Source organism: Papilio machaon, chromosome 18, assembly GCF_912999745.1.
Source record: "Papilio machaon chromosome 18, ilPapMach1.1, whole genome shotgun sequence".
Lineage (NCBI taxonomy): Eukaryota > Metazoa > Arthropoda > Insecta > Lepidoptera > Papilionidae > Papilio > Papilio machaon.
In genome coordinates, this window is record NC_060003.1 from 3,523,836 (window position 1) to 3,550,128 (window position 26,293).

Sequence of the window (26,293 nt, forward strand, 5' to 3'; positions counted from 1 at the left end):
TTTTTTTTATAGAAATTTTATTAGATTTTTTTTTTCAATTATGTTTGTTGATTGTATAAAGATGAGATATATATTTGGCATTGTATACATTCGCTCAATTTAAATTAATAAACTTTTGTTAGCTTTAGGTATGATAGGAAATTTTAAGTTGATCGACGAAAAATTTTTGCCTTTAAGTGATGCCAGATGTCCCTTTTCTATATAGAATATTTAAAAATTAATAAATAAAGTAGGTAATAACTGAATTAAACTCTCAGTACAAAACAACAATATCGCAAATTGTTAATGTTATGCAGTAGAAACTTGTAATGCTCAAATTTTAAATTATTTTTCCTCCATCACAAAATCATTTATCGTGTCTTTCTGAGACCAAATTCCCCGTGTAAAACGTTATCTCTGTCTCTGTCAAAGATAATGACATGGATGACAATATATTTTATACAGAAATTTTGGTCTCAGAAACCAACGGTTAGATGTTATCTAAACCTTCGAAGGTCAATCTAAAGCTTCAACGATGAGGTTAGCTAAACCTTCAAAGTAAGATTCGAGCCTGCAACTCCTTAGATAGGACATATTTTAACTACTCCGCTATCGTGTATTGTTGTATTGGACCTTTTTTTAACTAAATAATTACTACCCAACTGACAATCAAATAACATGTGTATAATTAAAAAATGACATTTTATTACCATCTTAAGAAAAATAAAATTCAGGAAAAGTATTAGTAATAATGTAATTGTTGAAAAGCTGTTTGTTATCTAAATGTTATCAATTTACGATATTGTTCTGAGGTAACAAAAAATAACTTAATAATCTTCTCAGATGTTAGGTGAATTTAATTTCATTTAATGATGCGATATTGGTACAAAAAAATAATATTTTTGCAACAATGTTAACCACCTTTGTATTATGGAAACAAAAATAAAACAATTTTTTAAGAAAGAGTATATTTATTAATGTTAGGTCTTGGTTGTAATTTTTTTATTTCGTAAAACTTTAATGTAAATATGACGCTATTATCCTGCAAGCAATACATTCTGTTAATTACTATTTTTTACTATAGCAGTTCATTCCATTTTAGCTTTCGCTTCTTCACAAATTTCAAGCGCTTAATAAACTATGATCTCTTAAAATTCAAGTAAGTGCCCACACACAGGACGATTTACACAGGTAAGTAAGATGGAGATTGTATATATCCTCTGAACAAGATCATCCTTGGATTCTGCAGTTTAGAGTTTTTGTAGTAGAAGTTGGCAAACAAGTAAGCGATCCTATTTTCTTACTAAAATTGCAAAGTGAATCCCATAGATGTCTGCAAAAAATTACTTAGTCTCAGTTACTCTACCTACCTTTTAAATGAGAAGGGAAAAAAGTACTTGGCTTTTCTATCCATATCCCACCCACCTGAAGGCCAGAGGAAAAGGTTCCTTGTTGAAAAGCGTGGGTACGGTCTGGAATTGGGCCCCGTACACCTTACTTATCAAACAAATTTAAAAAGCTCTACTACACGTATATCTTCTGTGAGATGATATTTAACGTTGAATTAATAGATCTAAAGTTGGATTTCATTAGTTATGGTTTCTTTTAACTTCTTATAAGATTTGAGTTGTGTTATTAATAGATATACCATTTTCACATTTACTGCTTTGTTTGTAACAACGGGCTAATTCTTTTGTTATTATATTAGAATTTTTATCGTATATGGTTAGTTTCCAAATACACCAATAAACATATTTATTTTTCAATGTATATTATTTTTAACGCAAGTATTCATAGTAAAAAAGTTATTCCTTCGTCCTAATATTGAAATACCTGGATTTCATAAATAAGAATATAATACAGATGGAGCATTTACCAATTAATAGTAAAATTCTTTTAAATCAACATGCTTTTATAAATCAACAGAATGTAGTAAAATATTTTTAATCTATGAGAAAATATTAATTTCAAATGTTGGTATAATGTTAAAAAGTCATGCACAGTAATTATTCTTCAAATCAATGTTTCTACTTTACCAAGGTGAACAAGACAATTTTAAATACGAATGAATAACAATTTAAAATAAAAAGTGTAAGCCCTTTTTCAATTTCTCATGAAAATAGTTGAAACTTTCAAAATGTCTAAACTTCACTACAAAGTGAATATAGCAACGAATGTCTTGGCGCCAGCGGAACTCAAAATAGGCCATAGACAATTTTTGAGGTTGGCACTGCTGCAGTAACTACGTGGTCGCAATATTACGGAAATGTAAACATGCACAGATAATTCTCAGTTAAATTTTCCATATTTGGTGCTTAGAGTTAAACATTTTAGCCTTATCATTATACTATTCCAAAATAACTTACATCTGAGTTAATATCTGATAACTAACGCTCCTACTGCAAGATTTTTATTTTTCTGTCACTGTAGTGAAGATAGGCAAAAGCGTCACCGAGTGCTGTAGAATTCAAGTCTGTTAATGGCGGACGCTAATAATTTTGGAAGTTTCGTGATTCTATTGTTCTGTTTTTGAATATTTCATCTATCTATAGATTAGGGCATGAGTTTTGCAATCAGTGATCGCATCGGTAGTGTTGTAAATGTGAAAGTGCTATGAAATGTTCAGTGTGAACATGACAAAAGCGCCCGCTAGATATGTAACCTTTTCCATAACCTCGTTTACGCCAATGGAGTAGATATGTGATCGATGTGTGTGCGTCGGTGAACGATTTTTCGTCAGTTTCGCGTTACAATTTGTGCAAAGTTTATTGGCATAATAGTGATGGAAGTGTCCGCGTCGCGGTTTTGCAATCCGACGCCCGTTTTCGATGTAACGTAAGTGAGCCGGTCGATCGCTAGAGCGAGTGTAAGCAGGGACGGCCGCTACCAGCCGAACATGGCTGCGACGCAGGCAGAGTCTCAGCGTAGCGAAGTGAACGTAGATCAGAGTCCAACGGAGCAGCTCGGTGAATCGCGGAGCGCTCTATTACAAAACGGCACTGACAAGAGCGTAGGGCGCGTTCCGCCCGATGGCGTTGTGAACACAAAGAGTAAATCGCCGATGTCGGCCGATCCGGGGCAGCCACGCGACAGTGGCGAGGCGCCCGGCCACGACCGGGGCGGCGAGAGGCCGGGGCCCGACCAGTACGGCCAGTATCGGTACCCAGAGGGCGCAGACCCGTATTATGCCGCGAGGCCTGGATTTCCCGGCAAACCGCGGCCGCCGCCGCAGCAGAGGTTCTTCCCGGGGCAGCCTGCGTCACAGGCACCAGGCCCGACGCCCACACTCAATTCGTTGTTACAATCGAGCGGTGCACCGCCACACCGCTACCCCAATAGCTACGACCAGCCGCCGGCGGGCTACGGGCCCGCGCCCGGCTGGCCACCGCCGCGACCGATGCCTCCTTATAATCCCCAAGGAGGACCTTACAGAAATTCTACGGTGAGTATATTTTAAGACACAGCATTAACTTTAGCTTAGTTATAAATTGTAGTTAGATGATCTATTATATACCATAACAAAATTAGTAAATTACTGATATATGATAAAATACGAAATTTTTATACTGTTTGTAGAGGTTTAAACAAAACAGTAATTCTCTTCAAGAAAAGATTCATATGAAGTTCATTGCTACTCTAAAGCTAAGAAATTACAAACAATTGAAAGTCTTATTCATATTTTATAGTACTGTATGATAAATGTTCTTTTCTGACATCTCAGTCAATTAGTCAAGTCAGCATCAGTTTTATAAAGTTTCAATGAGCGAAGAGGTTATGCAGAGTCCCTTTGCTGCATACATTTATAACATTCTGAACATGTGGCACTACATGTTATATGTTTAACATATTTTAGAAATATAACTCACAGGTATCAAAATTAATTTAAAGTTAAATTGTCATTATGTTATAAACATTATACCTAGGTGTCAAAGCGGGTTATATTTTTTACAGTCTCTTAGAAAATAGTGTTAATGTTACAATGATCAGTATGGAATTTTTAAAAAGTAGTCTATGTTACTCCCCGCACGCTTAAATTACTTTCCAGTAAAAGTGCCGGTGCAATACCACAATCATACAGAAGAAAGGTGTGAAGTGGAAGTAATTCCATGTTTTGTATGAAGTGTGCATGCCGGAGGCCTAATGTTAGTATATTACCCTTCCCACCTTTTTCTTATAAGAAGAGATAGTAAGTTAGGTGGATTTGTCAGAGGCCAGGGGAAATATCCTCTTTCTGTGCATCCCTTCTTCTTTCAGTTCAAAGTAGGCATTACATATACAAATGCTAATGGTGAATTCAAGTGACAGATTGCTTTTTGGCCATCTTATGCTATAAAAAACTAAAAATAGGATTTTGCCTACAGGCACTCCAATTTGTATGGAAAATATTTTTTTTGTGCCAGTGTGGTAGTGTATGGCTGCAATTTATTGTTTGTAATTTCATACTTTTCCATTTGTTTTAAGAGTTGGGTTTCCACTGTAGTTGAAAGTTGAAATCCTCCCCCTGTTTTCATCTTTGATACTTGAAATTGTTAATATCAACTTGACAACAGAATCACAACTGAAAGAAGACTGTTCTTTGGAGCCCACATCATAAGTATTTTATGTTTGGTGTGCCTTTACTAAAGTCAATTGTCACTGTGGTAACATTTTAGTTGACTCCTAGTAACATTAATTGACTTATATACTTGTTGTAACCTCAATTGACTTAACAAATGTACTAAATGTTTATACAAATAGCAAACTAATATGGTAATTATTGTGTTATCGCAAACATAATAATTGTGACTCTTGCACTTTTACGAGGAGTAATTATTACAGATGGAGTTTCTTTCAGTTATTACGGTAATGGTGATGATTGCTAAAATTTTCTCAGACTGGTGGCAATTGGATCTATGGATAGTAGTGCATCTATTTTATTTAACTTTGTGCAAATAAACCTTAGAAGGTCAGATCTAAACTGAGAGAAAGGTGACAAAGACAATGAACAGTCTTAGAACAAAATGCAAACAGACTACCTTTGGGCCCAATACAGTTATTGGTGTAGCAAGTAGAGTAGGTGACAAATTATGTAGTAACCTATATTTATAAGGTCTCAATTGTAATTTAGGAATCAAAGTTGAATTAAAAGTTAATGTTTTTTTTTTGTTTATTCTATTAACATAATCATACACAATTGCACAGTATTTATACTCTTTACCTCCATTACCTATAGTAGCCACTCCATTCAAATGTACCGCTACATATATACGAGTTTTTAAACGCGAAAAAAAGTAAAAAAGAAGTATTCACGGAGGAAATAACAAAGCTGGTGGGCCGACGCTTGCGGATATAAAAACGAAAGCGTACGGCGATAGTGAAAGTTTGATGTGTAGGCAAATATTACTCGCTTTCAGGCGGAGATTTGTGCGTTCGCCTCTCAGCAACGGAACGGGGTAAAGGCAAACGCTAGAAGCGCAGGCCCGCGCATACATTATGCAGCGGCAGTGTTGCCATCGAATGAATGGAACATGACATCTGACGCGTGTTCCTAACACGACAGCCACTTGAAAGGGTTCCCGTGCCGTTTGACAGATCTACTTTTTTCTCGTGTTCGTCGAATACGTAAATCGTTTACCATCTGCAATGTTTTATTTGGTGCTCTTCTTTCTATTTTTATGCGAGTCTATCTTTTCAGACAATTGTTTGAATATTTGAGACGAGCTTGATAGGCTGTTGTTGTGTAATTTGTAATTACAACAAAATAATCGTTTTATTGCTATGTTTTGTCTACCAACTTCTTCTTTCGTTCTCTAACAAATTGGAGTTTAGGCGATGACGCCATAACTCAAGCCGATGTTTCTTCCGAAAGGCCGTAAAAGTACGCGGAAAATTAGTCGTCCTTCTCATCCGCTTTCGTAATCATACCGATTCGATTGCGGCATTCCACACGGGGCCGCTATAAAACAATGCATCGGCCACGTGGCCACACTTTAGAGTTCACATTCAAGGCCGCACGCATTTGTAAGGATGTGCCCGTGTAGGCCGAGCAAGTGCCGGTTTACGTAACGCCTGGCCCACTTCCCACGCCGGCCTGTACTTCCGCTATGGCCTTTTGATGCAATTAACGGATATTCGAGTGTCTATTGTATTGTACAACAACTCTTTGTTCGATTTTTGTAGAGGGATTAAAACTTTATTTGGAGTAGATTGGAGAACATGTGTACGTGTATTTGGAGTTTTAATAAATGTTGTCTTTTTTTACAGAGCACGTGTTTTTACCCTAGTTTTGATCCAAACTAAGTCTCAGGATTAAGAAAATTGTACAATGCAGTTATAATTTGTTACGATATTGGTGTTTATTGAAAAACTTCAAGTTGAAATTCAATGTTCGGACCAAAAGTATATTTCAATTGATTGTCTAGTACATTTGTAGAACGTGCTCAAAAAATGGAGTCGTCCTATGTATTGGATGTGCCGATTATCTTTGAGCGCGGCGACGTTTTGAACGATTATTTATGAATGGCTGAAACAAACAAGTGGCGTGGAATTAGTAATTTATCTCGGTCTGTTGTTTAGCCGCAATCGTGTTAGATAGTTGTCGATAAGGAGACACGTGGCCGGCGGGTCGACGACCCGGCACACTCGTGCTCGCCGACAGCTCGGTAATAATAATAAAATGTTTCCGTGCGACTGGTTCAAGGGCGAGCCGCTGATATCGGTGCCCGCTATATTTAGATTTAGCCGTGCGATGCGGATATATAGTATGTTCTTACATTCAATCGACTCTTTCTTTGTATTTATAAACAAGCTCTTATCTCGGCTTACGATATCAATGTATTCAAACGTAATTATTGTAAATTGTACTCGCATCATCTCGACTTTATAACAATACATTGCCTTGCCAATGTCGGAATATATTATACCTTTGAGGTAGTCATTGTTGGACCGTTAGACGACCACCATTTACAGAATCTGTTGAAAACATTAATAACATTGTCTTAGGTTATAAGACAGGAGTGTGTGTCAGTTTTCACTAAGATTTTCTATACCTATACCTGCTCCCGTTTAATAGATGAAATTTTGCTGTTATTTTTCTTGCTTATTTTCCTTAATAGACTCAAGTGAAAGGCTAGCAAGGCGACTCTAGTCTAGTAAATGTAATAACTCGTTTTACATCTGTGAAGCTGAACAAACTAACAAACATCCAGCCACCACCTGACAAAACATTTATAAACATTTTTTCACAAAGCAATAGTTATACTTATGTACAAAACAACTCGAGAGTAATGACCTGTTAAAATTCGTAGAATATTTGATACGACCCAATTCCTGTTATTACATCGTAATTTTCGATTTCGTACTCTATTGGTGTAATAATGTTTGCGATTCTCGGTAGGGAGATGTTCATGATAGTTCATTACCATCGAGGTTCGATATGTATTCTCGCGTCGTGTTTAGGGTGGTACGTGGCGGCTGTGCGTATCGCCCGAGTAAATTTCGCTCTCACTTTCGTATCGCAATAGCGGCGGCGTGTAGGTACATGAAAACGAGATGAATGGGCCCGGCGGAGACCGTTCATTCTCAGTCCGTGATGTGGATTTCGTAAAATCAATGCGAGCCGTCTCGGCCCCGGTCTAGCCGCTAGCCGACCGACACATTATCTTGACATTGTTATGTGTATTGTGCTCAAACTACGATCGACTCGACTAACTAATAATTTATTGTAATCTTATTTTATCATCAATATTATAATACAGTCAAAACCGTTTATGGCGACATCGTTTAGAACAACATACCGGTTAAATTGACCAAAATCAAAGGTCCTGGCTGAATGTTATTACATATCTTTCCTATTAATACCTGTCACCGGTTGTTACAACTATCGGTTTTTACGACTCAATATGAGTAGTCCCTTCGATGTCGTTATAACAGATTTTGACTGTATTTGCCGAATAGATCATAGAACATCAAAGTTTTGTGATCAGTCATAAAACGCATAGAGGAAAAGACAATACTTTGTGTAAGAAGTTCGTACGTACGCCTGTTATTCTCTCTGAAGTGTCGACATATTAAGTTGTGCTGGTGTTGATGTTTGTATAAGATTTATTGACGTGTCGTGATGAACTCAACGATCTGACACTGCTTTTTCCTTGTGAACATCTTATGAAGAAGAGATTTGCAACAAAACACAAGCGCTTAAAGATTACAATGATATAAACGTAAGCACCAATCATTAGCATGAGCGTCACACCGGCTGTACGAAGCGATGCAGTCGTCGCGCAACATGCATTCATTCATACAATATATTGTAATGGGGTCGTTAAACCGAGCTGACGTCATATAATTGCCGGCCCCCTTCGCCCGGTCGTCGGTTCAAATCAAAATGTCGGTTAATAACGAGGGAAACCTGTGTAGGTCAAGTGCGTTATCAGTTGCGGGCGCGCCACCGCGGCTCGCACCGCCACCGCCCATTTTAATTATAGATCGACACCGACGTAAATATAACAACGCTAACCGGATTACGTAACAATGCATCATCTTGTTACATTACGTATTGTGGCATCGTTGAATCACGATAAATAACTACTCGCAATAGAGGCATGCTCTAAAAGAGCTACGTAAAATTTTATTACGACCGTTAGCTAGCCTTCGCAATGCAAACGAGGTGACGTAACTTACATCGATAAATGTATATGAATGTAAAAGGGGCCATTGCCAAGGACTTTTCTCGGAGCGTAGTCGAAAGGTAAATGACTCATGCATTCTTACACATATCTACAGTCCTATAATCCGCCGACGGCGCCGCGCCGAGTCGCGCTGCCGCTGAACCTACATTCATATTAATGACGACTCAAACACAAATTCATATCCAAGCACCACGTATGTATGTTATTTATCTTATTTCAGCTTATAAAAATTAATAAATTTTGTTGTAGCTTTTATTTTTGTTGCGTTGAAGAAAAGCATATCGATTAAGCTCGAGCTTACTCGATATGTTATCAATAGTGTCACGAGTATCATGTAGTTGCCTGCCAAAGAAACATACAAGCGGATACACGAGAAATTTTGTATTTTGTGTTTTGTTTTGTTCATTGTAAAAAAGAGAACACGACTTTCATGACTAAATTGTGTCCTATGCGGAACTAAAGCTAAGTTTGCTGATTTTTTTCATCTTATGGCATTTTTTACATTAGTACTGTTTACAAATAACGGATACACTGGATTCGATTTCGTTGAATTAAAGTTGATGCACTTTTAGCGTGTTAAAGAGACAAATTAAAGTTACGTTAAACACAAATTACACAATCTAAATGTTCTTTAAGTCCCTTATAGTTTACGAGTTGCAAGTTGCGGCGGGCGGCAATACCGCATCTGCGAAGGGTAGATATATTTCTTTAATCCGTGGCTGTCGGTACACAGTACATAGCGGTGGCGGGCGACTGTACTATACATCTAGGTACATCTACATTAAAAGGTCACGACCGCCACTCTTATGTACCCCGGATAGTATGTACCGAAAGGGAGTTCTTTATTGAACCATCTTGGGTGGGAAAGGGGTCGCTTTATTAGGTCAGTAACACTTGTAAATTTGTTTGTTTACACTTGTTGCTCAAGTATTCGAATGTGTAATGTTTTGGATGTTTCAGTTTACTATTTTTTTTTTTGGCGTTGTTTAAATATTTGTCTATTAACAGAGGGTTTTCTTTAAATCAGCTTAGTTAATAATTTTTCCGGTACTAGTAAATTACTAGCATAAAATGTACAAAACTATGTCTCGTGATAACTTGAGCAAATATTATAAATAGTCTCTTAATATGGTCTTGCTCGTAATGGCTTGAAATTTCTGTCTTTAACCGGTAATATTTTTGTAACAAACAAAAATATTACCGACGCAGGAGAGGCAGGTGAATGGGAAAGCATAAATGAGTTACAAAAAGAATTAAAATGAATAAGTAAAAGGAACATTTAATATCTAATGTGAAAGATGGTCTGATGGTTAAACGATGGTTAACGACACGAATGCTACTTGTACAAGTAGTCATTATTGATATCATTTTAATCTCTCTGCAGTTGTACGTTAACAACTTTTTAATGACCGACTTGTTTTATTTAGTTGCAGTAAATGAATAGTAATAGCAAAGTGAAGTGCAATAAGATGTCGTCGGAATCCACCTGTTGACCTAACTAACCTAACCGCGACGCCCAGTTATTACAAGCTTGACATTCAAGGGACTCGTGACGACTGACGACCGAAATAACGCGCCGTAACAGACCGCACATTACGTAATACTTCCTCATCTATTTATACACGTTTTATAATTAAATACAAACATTTATATTTACAGAGCGCGCCGAGATTGTCTCTTATTAAACCTTACCGAGAACAAGCTCCTCTATTTATCTACTGCGCCGGCGCCGATGTTATCATTCATGTTCTTAGAAATGTGTCTGCTATTGATGTTGTTATCGCGCATCATATTTAAATAGAAGGTTTGTATTTTTTTTGTGTCGACCGGCAAGTGCTTCGTACTAATAACATTTGCGGTACGTATCGTAAACACGGAAGACGAGTGCAACGAGCACAGTTTACGTCCCATTGTTGTTACACAAACAAGTATAAAAAGTGAACCGGTCAGCGGCGCTTTTATCGTTCTCTCGCGGGAGCTGCCCGCTCGAAATGTAGTAATAATAGTAATAACACTCAATCCCATCTCATTCATTTTTCCTTTTCTCGCAACAATACAGTTATGGCCTCGAGGTTTTTTTTTGTAGATACGCAAAGGGATAGCCCGGCGGCGTTTAATATGTAAAGGAAGGCAAGGTTACGCTCACACGTGCGCCGGGGTGCGTCCGTGTGGAATGCGCCTGTAGTGGTGGGAATCCCCGACTTTTTACAAACACAATCAAAGAATTATGTAATGTTTGCTCGCATCCGTTGGCGCCGAACACCACTGTTTGTTCGAATGCCGATATTTTACATGTACCGGGCTCTCGTATTAGTCATAGGTCATTAACATTTCTGCCGGTACGGTGTTTACTTTTTGTACATTTATTATTGCTCCAATGTCCTTGTCGTGTGATGTATGTTTAGCTGCGGAATGTCTCGCAATCCGGCTGACTCGCACCACTCTACGACTCCAACCTTGTGAATTACCTCACCGCATTCGGCTAATTATAGCATGCTTGATATTTATTACATACGTTCAAATGTAAATACATTTATAATCCTTATCAAAGTTCTTGACGTAATTATCGTATGAATAGTATTGTTGTTACATTGTTTTTATTGAATGTGCAAAGTTGTCGTTGTTTTGTGATGTCGTGTATTACAATATTTTTTTGTTGAAATATAGAACTGGTGAATTTTTATTTATTTAAGATATATTTGTAGAGATTATGTAAAACAAATTTTCGCGTCTTATTTTATCCATCTTACTTCTTACTATAAATGCGAAAGTTTAGATGGATGATGTTTGTTACAAGGTATCTATGGAACGATTCAACGGATCTTGATGAAATTTGGCATATAGCATATAGAACATAGTCTGGAAGAACACATAGGCTACTTATTATGTTTTTTTTTTAATTCCACGCGGACGGAGTCGCGGGCGACACCTAGTATTCCTATAATTCCTATTTTAATATCAAAATGTTCTCCATAAATATAATTTGTATTTTATGTTTGTGTTGAAATAAACAATAATTTTAATCTATGTTTATTAAAATACCGATAAATAAATGCAAAAGGAAATGTATATATTTAGGTCATTGATAATGACATAATGTCAGCGAAGGCGGTCGTTGGAGGGCCGCGCGGAATCCGGTTGCATTCCTAACGGGCCGCCGCGCCGCCTTTAATGCAGCCACCGTCCATGTTATGTATAATATTGTAACTGCTCCACTTGAGCTTACGCGGAGTCATTATCGCAACTTGTCGCCAACACTTTGTACAGTGCGGAACATAATGAACTACTTTCTAACGCCAGTACATCTCGCACAATGAAAGTACTTTTCGTTATGCCTGTACGTTCATTCATGTTACGGTTTTAACGAGTTGTACAATGTTATCTATATAGCTGTTTTGTATAATGCATGTTTTAACATTAATAAACTTTGAGTAACTGATAGTTTCTATAAGTAGGCTGGAATAGTGTTAGCTCGGTACTTCACGGATTTGGCATGTTCACACATCCTGTATTTCTTTAAATTATCAAAAATACAATTCAAATATAATGAAACAGCCTTCTAAGAAACCCTTGTATAAATGAAACCTACATGTTTGTTTTGTAGGAAGAGATTATTATCGATGTAAAAGCCCGAAAAGTTACCTTGACGTGAATTCAAGCACTCTTAGGTAGACTTAATTTTAGAATATGGCTCGTTTCAAAGCTTTGTGTTAAGTAAATTGCTCTCTAAAGGGCAGTTAATGCTATTAAATTTCTAAAGTACTCTCTTATCTTAATAAACAATGTATTGAATTAATTTAACCATAAAATTTTATTACATTCATTGTTATTGCTATGTATATTACCATCCGAGGGAAACGCCTTATTATTTTTATTTACATAGAGTTATGTAGTAAATCGTTAAGTTTTGTAGCTGGTCCTTTGTATCTATGAAACGCAGACGATTAACTGTGGAGTGCGCGGTATTGTTTGTTTTTGATTTGGTACTCGCGTACGTAATGACCGTGCAGCTCCAAAGTCTAACAAAAAGCTCCCTCTCGTATCTACAAATGAACTTTTACGAGACTCTTGAAACGGTCCCGACGCCGAGGTAAAAATAGGTCACTGCGTTGCTGACTTTCCATTCGTGCGTGTTTTTTTTATTTACCAACAAAACGCTATAAATAGGGTTCGATAGAGTTCTCTTACCGGTTTAATTATCTTTTCATATCTCAGTGGATGTTTTTATTTACGCATAACATGGACGCGATTGCATTGTTCCATCCGACATAGATACAGATGCGTGTGGAGGTATGTAGGTGCGTGCGGAGGCGGGCGAGAGGGAGAGGGGGAAGAGATATGCGCGGGTCGCGCATCTATCCGCGGGTCAATTACTGCATAAATCAATACCGATGTCGCCCATGCGGTGGCTCTTTGTTCCGGCCGACTGGAGATGCGAAGCCGGTCTTGGCAGTGCCAACTCCGTCCGGAAAACTCGCTGAGGTATCGCGGGGTCGGATGATTACTTATTAACGTAGGTGGAGGCTGGCTGGCGCGGGCGGGCCGCTTTGAGCTCGTCGCGCGATCGATGCAGTGTCGGCCAATGGCGCGCCGCCGCCCGCCGCGCCTCACCGCCCGCCCCGCTCAACCCTCGTGCCTGCCCTCCGCGCGGCCCACCCTGCAACGCCGCCCTCGTAAATCATCGAATCCACCATAAAACATCCCAATGTTCGTAAAAATGTAAGACTAATTGGCGAACACGGTGCTCATATCTCGCAGTCGGAACTGTGCCCGGAAATCTACTGAGGTAGTTTGCAGATGTAAAACATTCGATCGCAGGGCCGCGTCCCCGCGGTGTCGCTCGCCCGACTCCCTCCGAATAATTGAATTTTCATCACAGAACAAAATGAGAGCTGAAAGCTGAAACGGGCGGCATTGTTGGCGTAGCGTATTACTTCAGCCGTCAATTATTTAGACACGTTATCAGCCTGGAAATATATATTACAGTTTCGTTATTATTATGTGATATTCGGCATTGTTAAAGGGTTTCTATTTCTTCCCCTGCTTACTTTGTTATACATTTGGACAAATACTAACGTAAAGAAATTTATTTCATTACCCCTAGTCTGAAATAGTTATACCGTAACGAAGTCAAATGATTCTGATTTAGTTTTCTAAAAACTACAGACCAAGGATTAATTTTTTAACGATCCGAACATTCTAAAAAGCTTTTCCAGACCATTCCATTGTCATGGTAATAAATATTTTTTTCTTTCAAGAAATGAATAAGTCGATATTGTAACGAGAGTCGATTACTTTTTCAACTGTTGCATTTATAATTCATTAGCTAGTCGAAGAAGTTGTCTCTGTGAGTTTGAGTCTTCATTTCCAAGTTAAATTCTTCCTTTTATACGAGGGTTAAGTTACAACGAGCCAATAAACTGGAGGAAACTGTAATAAGACAATGTCCGCCGGCTATCTGTAGCGATGCTTTGTTTGTTTCTTGTTCGCTTATTAATAGAAAATATATTAATTAACTGATTCATAAAGGAGGATATGTTTTTTCTTTACTACAATGTTTCTTTTTCTCTTGATTATAATAGGTAGGTACTCGCGCTAAAAGCATATTTGCTCCATTATTTATCCATTTTATTTAAGTAATGGCCTTAGAAATAAATGGATGGACCGTTTGTTCTATTGACATCTGTGAATGTAAATCTTTTTATAGAAGGAAGAATGTTGATATTCATGTTAATTATTCTCTGCTTCTACGGGACCGTAAATATTTTATTTCTTTGTTCTTGACGTTTAGCGTTAGACTTTCCTCCATCACTTTTAGAAATAACATTTATCGTTATGTATTGTCTATTTCAGAAAGCAAAGAAAATGATAGTTTTTTCTTAATGTCTAATGTTTAAATTATTTTTTTGTGCAGCCGGCGAGGGGATATGGCGGTCCTCCGTACGGCGGGCCCGGCGGTGGGCAGCAGCCCGGTTACGGCCCGCCCGGCGCGTACCCGCAACGGTACCCGCCACCGCCTAACTCGCGACCACCCTTCTCACCGCATCAGGTAATAACATGTTCTAACATTACTTGCAACACCGACAACGATGATTTACCGCAAATTTGCATTGTCTAAACGTTATAAAAACATATTTGTCTATCTGTGCATATTTTTAAGTTTAAATAAAATATGAGGTATGGTTTATTAAAAACATAGTAAATCACGCCTCGTCATACAGTTAAATTCTTATATTGACTTTTAAAATACATATTGCACAGTTATCTATATATCTATTAAAGCTTCAATATCTTATTTAGATATTCGGATTGGAATCGGTTAGAATTTCTATTTTTATAATATCGAAGATACATACAAAGTGCAGTTTAATGGACGACAAGTAATTACTGCCACTCGTCACACCTTCATTCTTCCACGTTGCAGAAAAAAAGCTATCTCAGGCCCGAGGGAAGTAATGATGCATCAATTCTCATACAAACTAGGGAGTTAATCGTCGATATTGATAAGGTAGATTTTCTTAAATATTATCTCGATTATTTTGAAACGCTACCTCTGCAACGTAATGTTTCACTAAAAACCATGTGAAAGTGAATTAAACTCATACGTTTTTTATACAGAGTAACAATAAAACTAATACGTAGAAGTGCATCGCTCCCCTTTAATAGAAGTTGAAAATGACACTCCGTCGTCGTATTACACGATTCATATTCAAGTCCGAAACTAGAGAGCCTCGAACGTTTCTCAGAATCGTCTCGAGTCGGCGGCGGCGCGGCGGAGCCTCGGCCACTCACGTGAACATAAATGTTCTATGATACCCACACTCGCCGCAAGGCAACTCGGCCCTAAGTGTGGTAGACATAGGCTCTAAAATGGCCTGAGATAGTGAACGATTCATGACGTAAGCCGTTCTGCGCGCTCGCTGACGTAAGCCTCGTTGTGCAACGCGGCCCGAGCTATACGCTCTCAAGCACTGCTCTTGGAACGGCTCCGTGTAGAAATCGTTTGTTAAGAAATGATCCGGCAATGCGCAAGGTCGTTTTGTAACCGTAGCCTATGACAGATAACACACTATCACACCCAGGTTTCTCAAGCTTCAACAATAAATATCGAAAAAATAAACCCCGAAAATGTCAACGAACGAAGCTTTTGAGACCATATTTCAACGTTAAAATGAATCACAAGCGATATAAAATAGCCGCCCCTCACGAATCTGTTGTGGATATTCCACAAAGCTATTCTTTGAAATCAACAATATAATAAATCAAGTATTTTAACCAGCTTAAAGAAACATATTTTTACATCGTTCTATCTTCTCAATAGTTTTTCATATGCATGAGTATTTTAAAAGTATAAAATATTTATTCCTCCTGAGGGTAGAGTCATCATCATCATCTCCCTGTCCTTGTCCCACTCACGTAGGGTCCGTTTCCGTCCTCTACATTGAGCTAGCCTTCGTCATCTCAGTCGTCACTCCCTTCTTGATCATGTCACCTTTCACGCAATCAATACATATCTTCCTAAGTCTACCTTTACCGTTGTAAAAAACCAGACTCATACTTACAGTTCTCCTTGCCACATGCGATTCTTCCCTCCTCATAACATGCCCATACCACGTTAACCTTTTACTACTCAATGTTTGTACTACTGGTGCTACTTTCAGGCTTCCTCTAATATAATCATATCGTATCCTATACACTTGTTTACCCCACAAATCCATCTTATTATTCGTATAACTGCAGCATTCACTTTCCTGAAGCAATAGAGTAGAAATAAAAATATTTTTATTGCAAGCTTATGAAAGTATGCACCAACCTTTAAACATAACGAACAGAAGTAGTGGCGTGCTCTTGGTTATGGTAAATTCGTGTTAACGATATGTTTAATTTATGGGATACCATTCATCATTAATTCCATAGAAATTACATTTCTAAAGGTTTTTGGTTATAACATACCATACATAACCATAGTATGGTAAATTGGCAAATGAGTAAGTATGAAAGTGGTGTGGGAAAAACCGTGACCGATAGTCGTTCGTATTTTTAGGTTGCCGTCGACACTGTGTGTGTTTTTTATAATGGCGCTTGACGCTGGTCATTAATTTAATGAGCGCTTTGACTGCGATCATCATTAAATTGATTAATATGAATTAGTTGATTACTACTTTTTTCTTTTCAAATATTTAAATAAAAAATAGTTGAAAAGATTATTCTTATCCTAACTATATATTTATCCTTACTAATATTATAAATGCGAAAGTAACTCTCTGTCTGTCTCGCTTTCACGCCAAAACTACTGAACCGATTTAAATGAAATTTGTTACACAGATAGTCTAGAGCCTGAGGAAGGACATAGGCTGCATTTTAACGCGAAAAAGGAGTTGTAAGGGGGTGAACGTTTGTATGGAATTTTCGTATTTTTTACAGTTAGAAGCTTGAAATTTATTTTTAAGGCAGATAATTTGATATAAATAAATATGAAATTAAGTTTTTCTTAAAATTTTACCCTCCAGGGTGCTAAATAACAACAGGGGATGAAATTTTGTTTGGGAATATATGAGGTTCTGGTGAATGTTTTGTTTAATATGTTTTACTTTTGCCCTTACCAATATTTAGAGCCTGAGGAAAGACATAGGCTACATTTTAACGCGAAAAAGAGATTGTAAGGGTTTGAAAGTGGGAGTGAAAGTTTGCATGGAATTATCGTCATTTTTACAGTTAGAAGATTTTTTAGGCTGATTTGATATAAATAAATTTGACGATTGAAGTTTGTAAAAGCTTTAACGTCAAGGCTACAATATAACAAAAGGGAATAGGGGATGAAAGTTTGTATGGGAATATATGATATGATGTTTATGTGAATATTATGTCAGTTTAATATGTTTTGTTGTAATATTTTATAAGTTTAAGTAAAATACCACAACAACAACAAAATTCGCGTCCGTAACCCAGAGGGGTTGGCAGAGACCCAGGACCTACATTTGTCGCAGTCCTGGCACAACTCGCTCATGTTCTTCTCAATCCATACATCAAAGCATAACACGTCGTTTAAGTAAAATAATTAGCCTAAAAAAATGCTACCCGAAGACAGTATTTCACGCGGACGAAGTCACGGGCACAGCTAGTAGTTGGCATAAATTTGATTTAAAAAGCGCTATTACTATAGAAAAATGCTAGTAAAAATCTGGTAAACGAAATCTGCTTAGGGATCGCTATGGATTACTACAAGTTGAACATTTTACGCATAACTGTGATGTTTATATTTCGTTACAAAAGCACGCGTACAATAGAGGAAATGTGCTTGTCATGAAATCTATGAAAACAGACAAGAAGTATGCTTATATTACGTTTGAATTCTTACTTCATCCCACACTATTGTAAGCGTGCCACAAGCACAAAGGCGTGAAGCATGTGTTTTAGTTCAGTCGTCCATTGTAAATTGTTAATCAATAGCATAGTGTTACGTGTGAGGTCATAACACATGGGTCTTAAATAGATGTTTTAGTTCGCGAGGTGTCGCACGTCCTATGAATGTGTGCGTGTGTGTTGACGCGGATGCGGCGCAGTAAGACGGCGGCCGTGGGGTGTCGTCGTGAGATAGCTAGGTGAAATCCAGAGTGCGAGTATCGCGGCTCGGGGATACCGCCCGCATCCGGGTGCAATGAATGCGACGACGGTTTCAAGGACGCGCCTCAGGTGATGACGTACGTGCACCCCGCCGCCCTCTGGCGCGCCCCACACCCGTGGCACCCGTGCCTGTTCCGGCGCCCTCCTAATAATGCACGTCTGCGCCCCGTCTGCCTCGTCCGAACTCGTTGCAACCTTGAGTGCTCTTCGCCGTACCTCCTCCCCTCTCCTCTTAAAATAAGTACATGAAAACTAAACAAACCAAAACATCAGATGTCGTCAACTATTATAGTGTCAGAGCTAACGGTAGCATCCTTAAGCAGACACCCGAAATTCAAAAGCACTATGTCGTCAATGTGTAATTTGTAATCCACTTCGTCGCTTAAAGTGTGTGCCAACTAATCGGCTGCGGCGGGTCGTTGTGTCGCGCCGCATCGTCCTGACTGTAATTAGTGAGACATGGAGTTGATAGCTCTAATTATCATAATAATAGTGGCGCTACACAGGCGGCGGGGTGGCGGCCCCGTCAGCTGAGCGAAAACGAAAGTAAACAGAACTCGGTCAAAGGGTTTGTACTCACCTACCCGCAATATTTATGTGGGTAAGGGGGTGGCCCCCACACCCTCTCCGGTCCCCCCTTCTTTGATGGATTGGTTGGCGAGCGACACGGATTGTTCGAACGATACGCTGCTAAACTTCAAGTAGACGATAGTCTCGATTTCTCGTTGTGCTAAGCAATAAGTTTAGCCACAAAATTGTTATTCAGCGAAAGTCTTTGAATTCTTTGTATTTTGTTTTTGGCGCAACCGACCTGCCACCCTTACTACATTTACCACCCCACCCGCCTACTAAATTTGTAAAGGTTACGCTTTCGTATTCAATTTGAAAACAATAACATAATCTTATTTCCTTTCTTAACAACGGTAACGTCAAACCACCGGCCTTGTCTAAATCCGCCGGAAAGATCTCGTCAGAGTCCAAGATTCAGAAATAAATATCCGCGAATTGAAATGATGATTAGCGTTAAAATCTATTTCTCCAAATTTTCGGAGCGAATCAAGTATTTTGCTGGAATAATCCTCAAGAACTGCATTGTCGTTAGCGGTTGTCAATACTTTACCTTTCACGGACTCATCGTGCCGGAAATGGGGTGTACAGCACGTGACAAATGACCATAACGACTCGTCGCGTACCGACAATTCAAGACGGCTTTGCATGAGCCAGGCGACTATCCAATTACGCGCCAACCGATTTCGAAAGTGTCCTCCTTTATTCTGAGCCTATTATCTGAGATTCCTTTGAACGGATTAAATAATCATTACTCAATACAAATGTCGATATTTTTCTGTTTTCGCAAAATGAAATTGTAAAAGTGAGCTCTTTTTACAACAGTTTAGTGGTAAACACTGATATAAATGATGAAAAGTTCTAAAATTAATACAAACATTGTCAACCGCAAACTTTATTTTATTATATTTAAAAAGTTCTTCAAAATATGCTTAACTTTAACTTACTAAGTAGATAACATCTAATTACTTACTTTAATACCTTCTATCGAGTGTTTGGATGGATGGATAGATGTTACTTAGACGGTATCTCCAGAATAGCTGCATGGATCTCGATGAAATTTGGTAGAAGTAAGATAAGAACACAGTCTAGAACATGTAGGCTATATATGATCCTGGAAATGAGTACGTTTGTTACGTATTTACTCGATTGAATTTGACATTGAAATTTGACATAGATATAGAGCATAGTCTCGAGTAAAACATGAAATACTTTTCACCCTTGTTTAATCCTTTGCAGACGAAGTCGCGGCCAAAAGCATCTTTGAAGAATTTCATAAAAACAGATACTCAAGTGTGAATTAGTATTTAGGTTAGGTTTTTATTCGGCAATGGACTTCTGTTGGGTTACGCTTCCAATAAATCACTTTTTGTCAAACTTTTTTGATTAAGATATTTGTCAAACTTATCAAGCTTCGTTTCCATGATTGCAAACAACGGCATAAAAAAAACAAGTGCTTGTCATATTGTTTGCAAACAAGAGGTTCTGAGCTAAAGCGAACGAATCCATTTGACCTGGAACAGTAAATATCGGTCTAACCTTATCTCTAACCTTGAAACGTGACGCGGAAGCCACGACACTAGAGCAATGCGCAGTGAAAGCATTGTGCGATTGATGCAATCAATGTCTGCGGCGAACTGTGTCGAGGACGCGCTCCACGCTGTTCCTCTCCGCTCCTCACTAATGAATTTGTAATGAATGAGCCTGTTACGTACCCATAGTGTCTGCTATTTATATGATTCTGTTTGTTTTGACAACAAGAAGTTATGGATATAAAAAAAAATGTATTGCTTCTTAATTTGGTGCAAACTCTTAACGAAGGTTGGCGATCATAATACGGCGGCATAGCAGCTTGAAATATACTACGCGTAATTTTGTTGTACCATTGGCTTATTATTATTTAGCTTAACGGACCTTGTAATTTGTTCTTGAATAGAAAATTTTGGAATAAAATCTATTCTTTTTCGTTACCTTACAAATTAAGAATCAACAACTTTAACAGAAAAGCATAACAAAAGTATCAGGGTTTTTTATCCATTCTTATCTTATTTTATGGAAGGACCTGTTAGATTATACAAACATCTTGTAATGTTTTATGAATACTGTCACATATTTAACATAATAATAACGAATCATTGTCCTTATGAATAAATTAACATTGGCAAATAACTTTTCAACGGCAATGACATTAAAATATTATATATAAACAAGTATTGTATCAGTTATTCGTGTGACGACTGTTATTGATGTTTACTTGTTGTATGTCGCGGCCGCTGCGGACTGCGTAAAGAGAAACGTTCGCGAATAAGTTTCGTTGTATGCGTCGCGGTCGTGTTCGCGGTGTTGTGAATGGAACTGCTCTCTAACAACGTAGCTATAAAACAATATGGAGGTGCACTTATTCGCAAGTAAACGGGTGTGCATAATGGATGTACGGTCAAGGCCGCCCCTGGCCGACGACCCGCTTTTGCACGCGCCCGATTGTTTTATCCCACCTCTATTGTTTGTGTGTGTGCGTCGTTTGAAATTAACGGTTGTTTGTGTTTGTCTCGCACGCATACGAGCGCTACGATGCCCGCGAAAACAATACGCCCGCCTCACGAATTGTTTCCCAATGAAAGTACCTTGATTCATAAACACACTAACATCCGATAAATTGAGTTTTGGATTACGAATTACATGACGTATTATGCGTCGATTCATTGATAAGAGAATATCGAGTCAAGTGAATATTATTAGATAAGAGGTTTTATTCGAAATTAAACGCTTCATTATTTACGAAGTGGGTATTGTGAGTCACTATGTATAGTCGAAAGAAGTTAGTAAAAGTTCTTATTTCTCTTCTGACTATTGGAAATAGTAAATACTACTTCTGTTGTGACGGCAACTATCTATTAATAATAATCTGCTCCATGTTTATGACGTCAATAAAAAGAGAAAACAAAAAGTGCGACAATTCGGTCTCTTACAAGAAAATATCAAGTCCATACAAATTAATCATTCTTATAAGAAATTACCGCCTTCATATACCGTAACGACGATGAAACAATTATATATCTTATGTTACATAAGTATTGTAACAATAACATCGAGAAATGCGTGTCATTTGTGTAACAAAAAGGCAAGTGAAAATAAAAGAGGCCAATTATTATGGAACCATTAGCCATTTAAATTCATTGCCAAGGACGTGGCTTTGTTTACGTTGATTTATAGTGTGCCCTCATTTTCGATTGTTGTGCGTAGTACTAAAACGTGAATCGAAAAAAGTTGATGCGCAAAACTTAATAGCCCCTAAAAAATCGATTACTTTCTACATAAAGAGTACTTTAGTATCACTGTAATCAAGGCCAAAGTAATAACTTTGTATCAATAGATACAAACATTCTCTTGTACAATAAAGGTACTTTTTTTCTATTACTTCCTATGTTATTTATATTGTGTGACATTTGCGTAAGTCTTACTTTAAGTACAGGTTTAGAGAAGTCACTACTTCTCTAAACCCAGTGGTTAAGTTCATCGATATGTAATTTTTTATTCTTATGTACGTGTGCTTTCGCACGCGCCTGTAATAGAAGAATTGCAATTCTGCAATATAATGGTATTGCTATTAATACTAATATTGCTACTAAAATAGTGTTTAAATAAAGATATTGCAATGAAACGTGTAATATCTTGTGCAAAGATGTTGTATAAATGAGACGAAACGAATGTGTTCTCCTAGGGCTACGAACGCGGCGGATCCCCGCAGCCGCCGAGCCACCCGTCAGGCGCGCCAAGCCCGGGCGCCGCACCCGCCGCCGGGCCGCTCTCGCCCTCGCACGACACGCAGCACCCGCCACATCTGCCGCCCGCCTCACAGCCACCGCACCAGGTAATGGAATACTAAAGAATATGTATGTGACAAGATACTATAACACACCATCTTTACATGTATCAGTCGTCTACTAGTGAATGGAAATTCTGTCTGTATTCTTTTAATGTATGTGTGCAATAATTTAACAGTGTTCAGTTTGGGTGGTCTGTCGAAGGGAACCGAATCGATTCGCGGAATGCATCAATCACATATTGTTTGGAAATTATTTGCAATTACTTATCGTTGACCACCATGTGTGTGTTGCCACCACCTGTACAATATAAAAATAAGGCCTTGTGTAAGATCCGAGAATGTTTTTTGTAGGTTTCTATTTTATTTTCTGCATTCGAACTATACACATTTGCGTTGGTATTATTACTTCCTTAGTAAATCCATTAGAACTAACTTTGACTACATTTAAGGAAATCCGAATGGGCTAGCATTTCCTTAGCTTTTGTTCCACAAATTTCGTTCCGAGATAGCTGTATTAAGTATCATAATAAAAATATGATTTCAGTATACGATATAAAGTCGGCAGTACTCTTTTACTTTTTATGAGAGTGGGGTAATCAGTGCTTCCTCTGCGCCCTCATGACACCCCCCTTTCCCCTTCTCTTTTTGTGAAAGAACACATCTCGACGTTTTAAACGACTAAACTTGCTTTTACGACGACGCCTGGGAACGACCGAAACGATGGTATTAACCGAAATTCCAGTCGCTGTGCTAAGTGTTGTTATTGTTCCCGGTACCTCGTTTTCCCCTATGGGAATGCTTCGAGAGATTTTTGGAAATTTGTTTAAAGAAACGAGCCGTTAAGGATTGTACTAGTACTTTTATGGATGAACTTTTATTGAAGTTACGAATTAAATCGCTTATTAAAATCAAATCGTAGTGTATTAAGTTGTGGTTAAATATTTTGTGACGTAGAATATACGTATCTAACCTTAAAAGATTTTATTAGGCTAACATTTTCTTAATCGTATTCGTTTCAATTATGTTACAGTTCGATTTAATAGTTGTGAAAATCTTAACAAATTAAATGAATTAAAAAAGCACCAATCATTTCTGATAACAATTGGGTTCACGCAGTTAAAATTGTATAGCACTCGGCTGAAAGTAATCGTCGTAATTACATCGGCACGTCGTCTGGCGGCGTAGTTGGGGTGGCGATGGCTAAACCATCCTTGTTAATGGCTACTCGAATAGTTAAAGCTTAACTACGATGCTTTGATGACATTATATTATGTGGCACTTGAATGTAACATACTTTCGTAAACTTTTTCGATTTTTTGCCTTAAAATTGGTGCATGGTGATGACGATAACTTCTATAAAAATATGGCATTTTAATGCTCTTTGCAAATTTTAATAAATATTGTAAAAATCGTGTACGAGATATAACAAAAAGCAGTTCAGGTAACTTAAAACTGCTCCCTCTTTACGTAGGAGCCATGGAAATAAAACATGATAACGAATATCTATAAAAACGAAACTCTCTTAACCCAATTCGAAGTATATAGTTTATGTTTATATGACAGTATCATATTTTTCGTGTTTCACATACAATAAAGGCTTAACGTGAAACTACGCGTTCGTGCAGCTCGCAACAAAATTGTAGCGCGGCTGTATATGAACAGTGCGCAGTAATCCAAGCCGCTCCCCGTGCCCGGCTCAACTTGGGCTATGAACTTTACTGTTATCGCTACCATTAAACTGCTGCCGAATGTACAGGCCGCTCGTTTTTAGCAATTTTTAAAAATTACCTCCCCCGACCATAACTATTTCAATAAACCGTCTATGGCCGTAGCCGCCCTAATGGACAACTTTTACTTTCCGAAAGTTTGTTCTATTTGCTTTGATGCTCGTGTTTTCTTTGTAAAACCCTGATGTTGTACTTAATATAAACTTGCTTCTATAATTCTGCTCGAATATTTTTAATAGTGACCAATGTAATCAACAGGAAGTTTCAACGTCATGGTACGCATCTAATACGCCTACCCATGGTATGTGGGCACTAGTTACATTTTCACTGTGAAATTAACTATTACGCTTTATCTTAAGTTATATGTTTTATTTACATTGACTTTTTATTAAATATTTTATGTTTCAATTGCATCTGCATAAAAACCGAAGTTCAGTAAGAGAAGTATCTTTTCATCTAGAAGTAATGTGGAAGGGATGTCGCAGCTCGGCTAGGAATTCTGAGCTCGGTGCGCGATGTACTTTTGGCACGCGTCACTTCGATTTGCATATCTTGACGGATATATGAGATGCGCGTGGCCGTCGGTTACCCTGATCGCCGTCACTAATGTCGTTGTTCTTACGAAATTATGCATCTTTGTTATGTCAAGTTTTTATATCGTTTATATACTTCAGGAATTCTATTGTCTAATTCTAGTATACCTGCGCACATCAGTCAAATTATAATCTGCTAAAAACGTGTTTGTAAAACATGGTTCTCTTTTAAACTATTCGACATATTCAAATTTTGAACGTGATAAATGTGTCCCTTTGCGAATAAACGTCTTGTGTTCCTCGGGGTGCAAAAATTAAACGTCAGTCAGCTATCAGAGGAGCGGCGGAGCGCGACGTAACCCTCCGCTGCGCGAGGGAACGTCTTCTGTCAATTTTGCACGCGCCGCTCGAATTAAACGCCTCGAGGAGGCCCCACGGCAACTTATGCCGACGTGAACGCGACCCATATAGCCAGCGGCATCCTCGCATATGCACATTTCTATTTTAACCCTCTTATCCCCTCCCGCACAACCAACTGAACACTACTGAAAAGGAATTCTTGTTAACATTGTAAATCACAAAAATACTACTCGATCTGTAAATCCGCTTAAATTCTCTATAGCTGTCATATAACCTACTCTGTGTTCTGAATCAATACAATGTTTCATTGTTACAGAGCATTGAAATATATCTATAAGCGTTAGTTTCACGTCGTCTTGATACGCCCGTGCTCTACGTAAATCTAAACTCGATTTGAGGTTTTCGAAATTCCAGCAACCGGCGCGCGGTTAATACTCTCTGCAGTCGGTGGAGAATTTTGACAGTCAAGGGCCATTCCGGCATCGCGATCGCTCGAGAGTCGTACGGTCGAAATGAAACGTCGTATCTTATTTTATTATTAGCGGCTCGAAAGCGCTTTGTAATTTTGTTAGTTCCGCCTTTCTGGTGCTGGGGGCGAGCTCGCCGAGCAGAGATCGATGCCGGCTCCGCGCACGAGTGCGAGAGGAAGAGCTATACTCTGCAATCTCCCTGTCTCTGTCGCCCGCACCGCCTACCGGCAGCCATGTTGCGCTCGACCTGCGCTCGCCCGACCGCCATTGTAGCATTTGTAGCTAGTGATGTACCAGCCTAGTCGATGTTATCTACGTAATGCTTTTATCGAACGCAGGCACCTTCCAACCACCTAGTCACTTTATATTCTCAATAGAGCAGTAAAACATTTGTAAAATTGTCCATATATTCATGGAATTAATTTTGAACAATATTTAGATGGTACATTTTGTTTCCCATTGCTCGCTATCGATTGGAAAGTCGTTACGAGTACATTCTATTAACTAGTGAAGTCATAGGTATCGATGAAAAAATGTCGAT

The 26,293-nt window shown here is 38.3% G+C and overlaps 1 protein-coding gene across 1 annotated transcript in view; it reads left to right on the plus strand.

The window, feature by feature from the left end:
* Positions 1-2,211: 2,211 nt before the first annotated feature.
* The window catches only part of LOC106721118 (trithorax group protein osa), a 77,134-nt gene continuing 53,052 nt past the window's right edge, over positions 2,212-26,293 (plus strand). Inside the window, exons 1-3 of the mRNA XM_045682241.1 lie at positions 2,212-3,421; positions 14,560-14,694; positions 22,558-22,707. Coding sequence (XP_045538197.1) covers positions 2,876-3,421; positions 14,560-14,694; positions 22,558-22,707 — 831 coding nt within the window. The 5' untranslated portion in view covers positions 2,212-2,875. The remainder of the gene's footprint in view (positions 3,422-14,559; positions 14,695-22,557; positions 22,708-26,293) is intronic.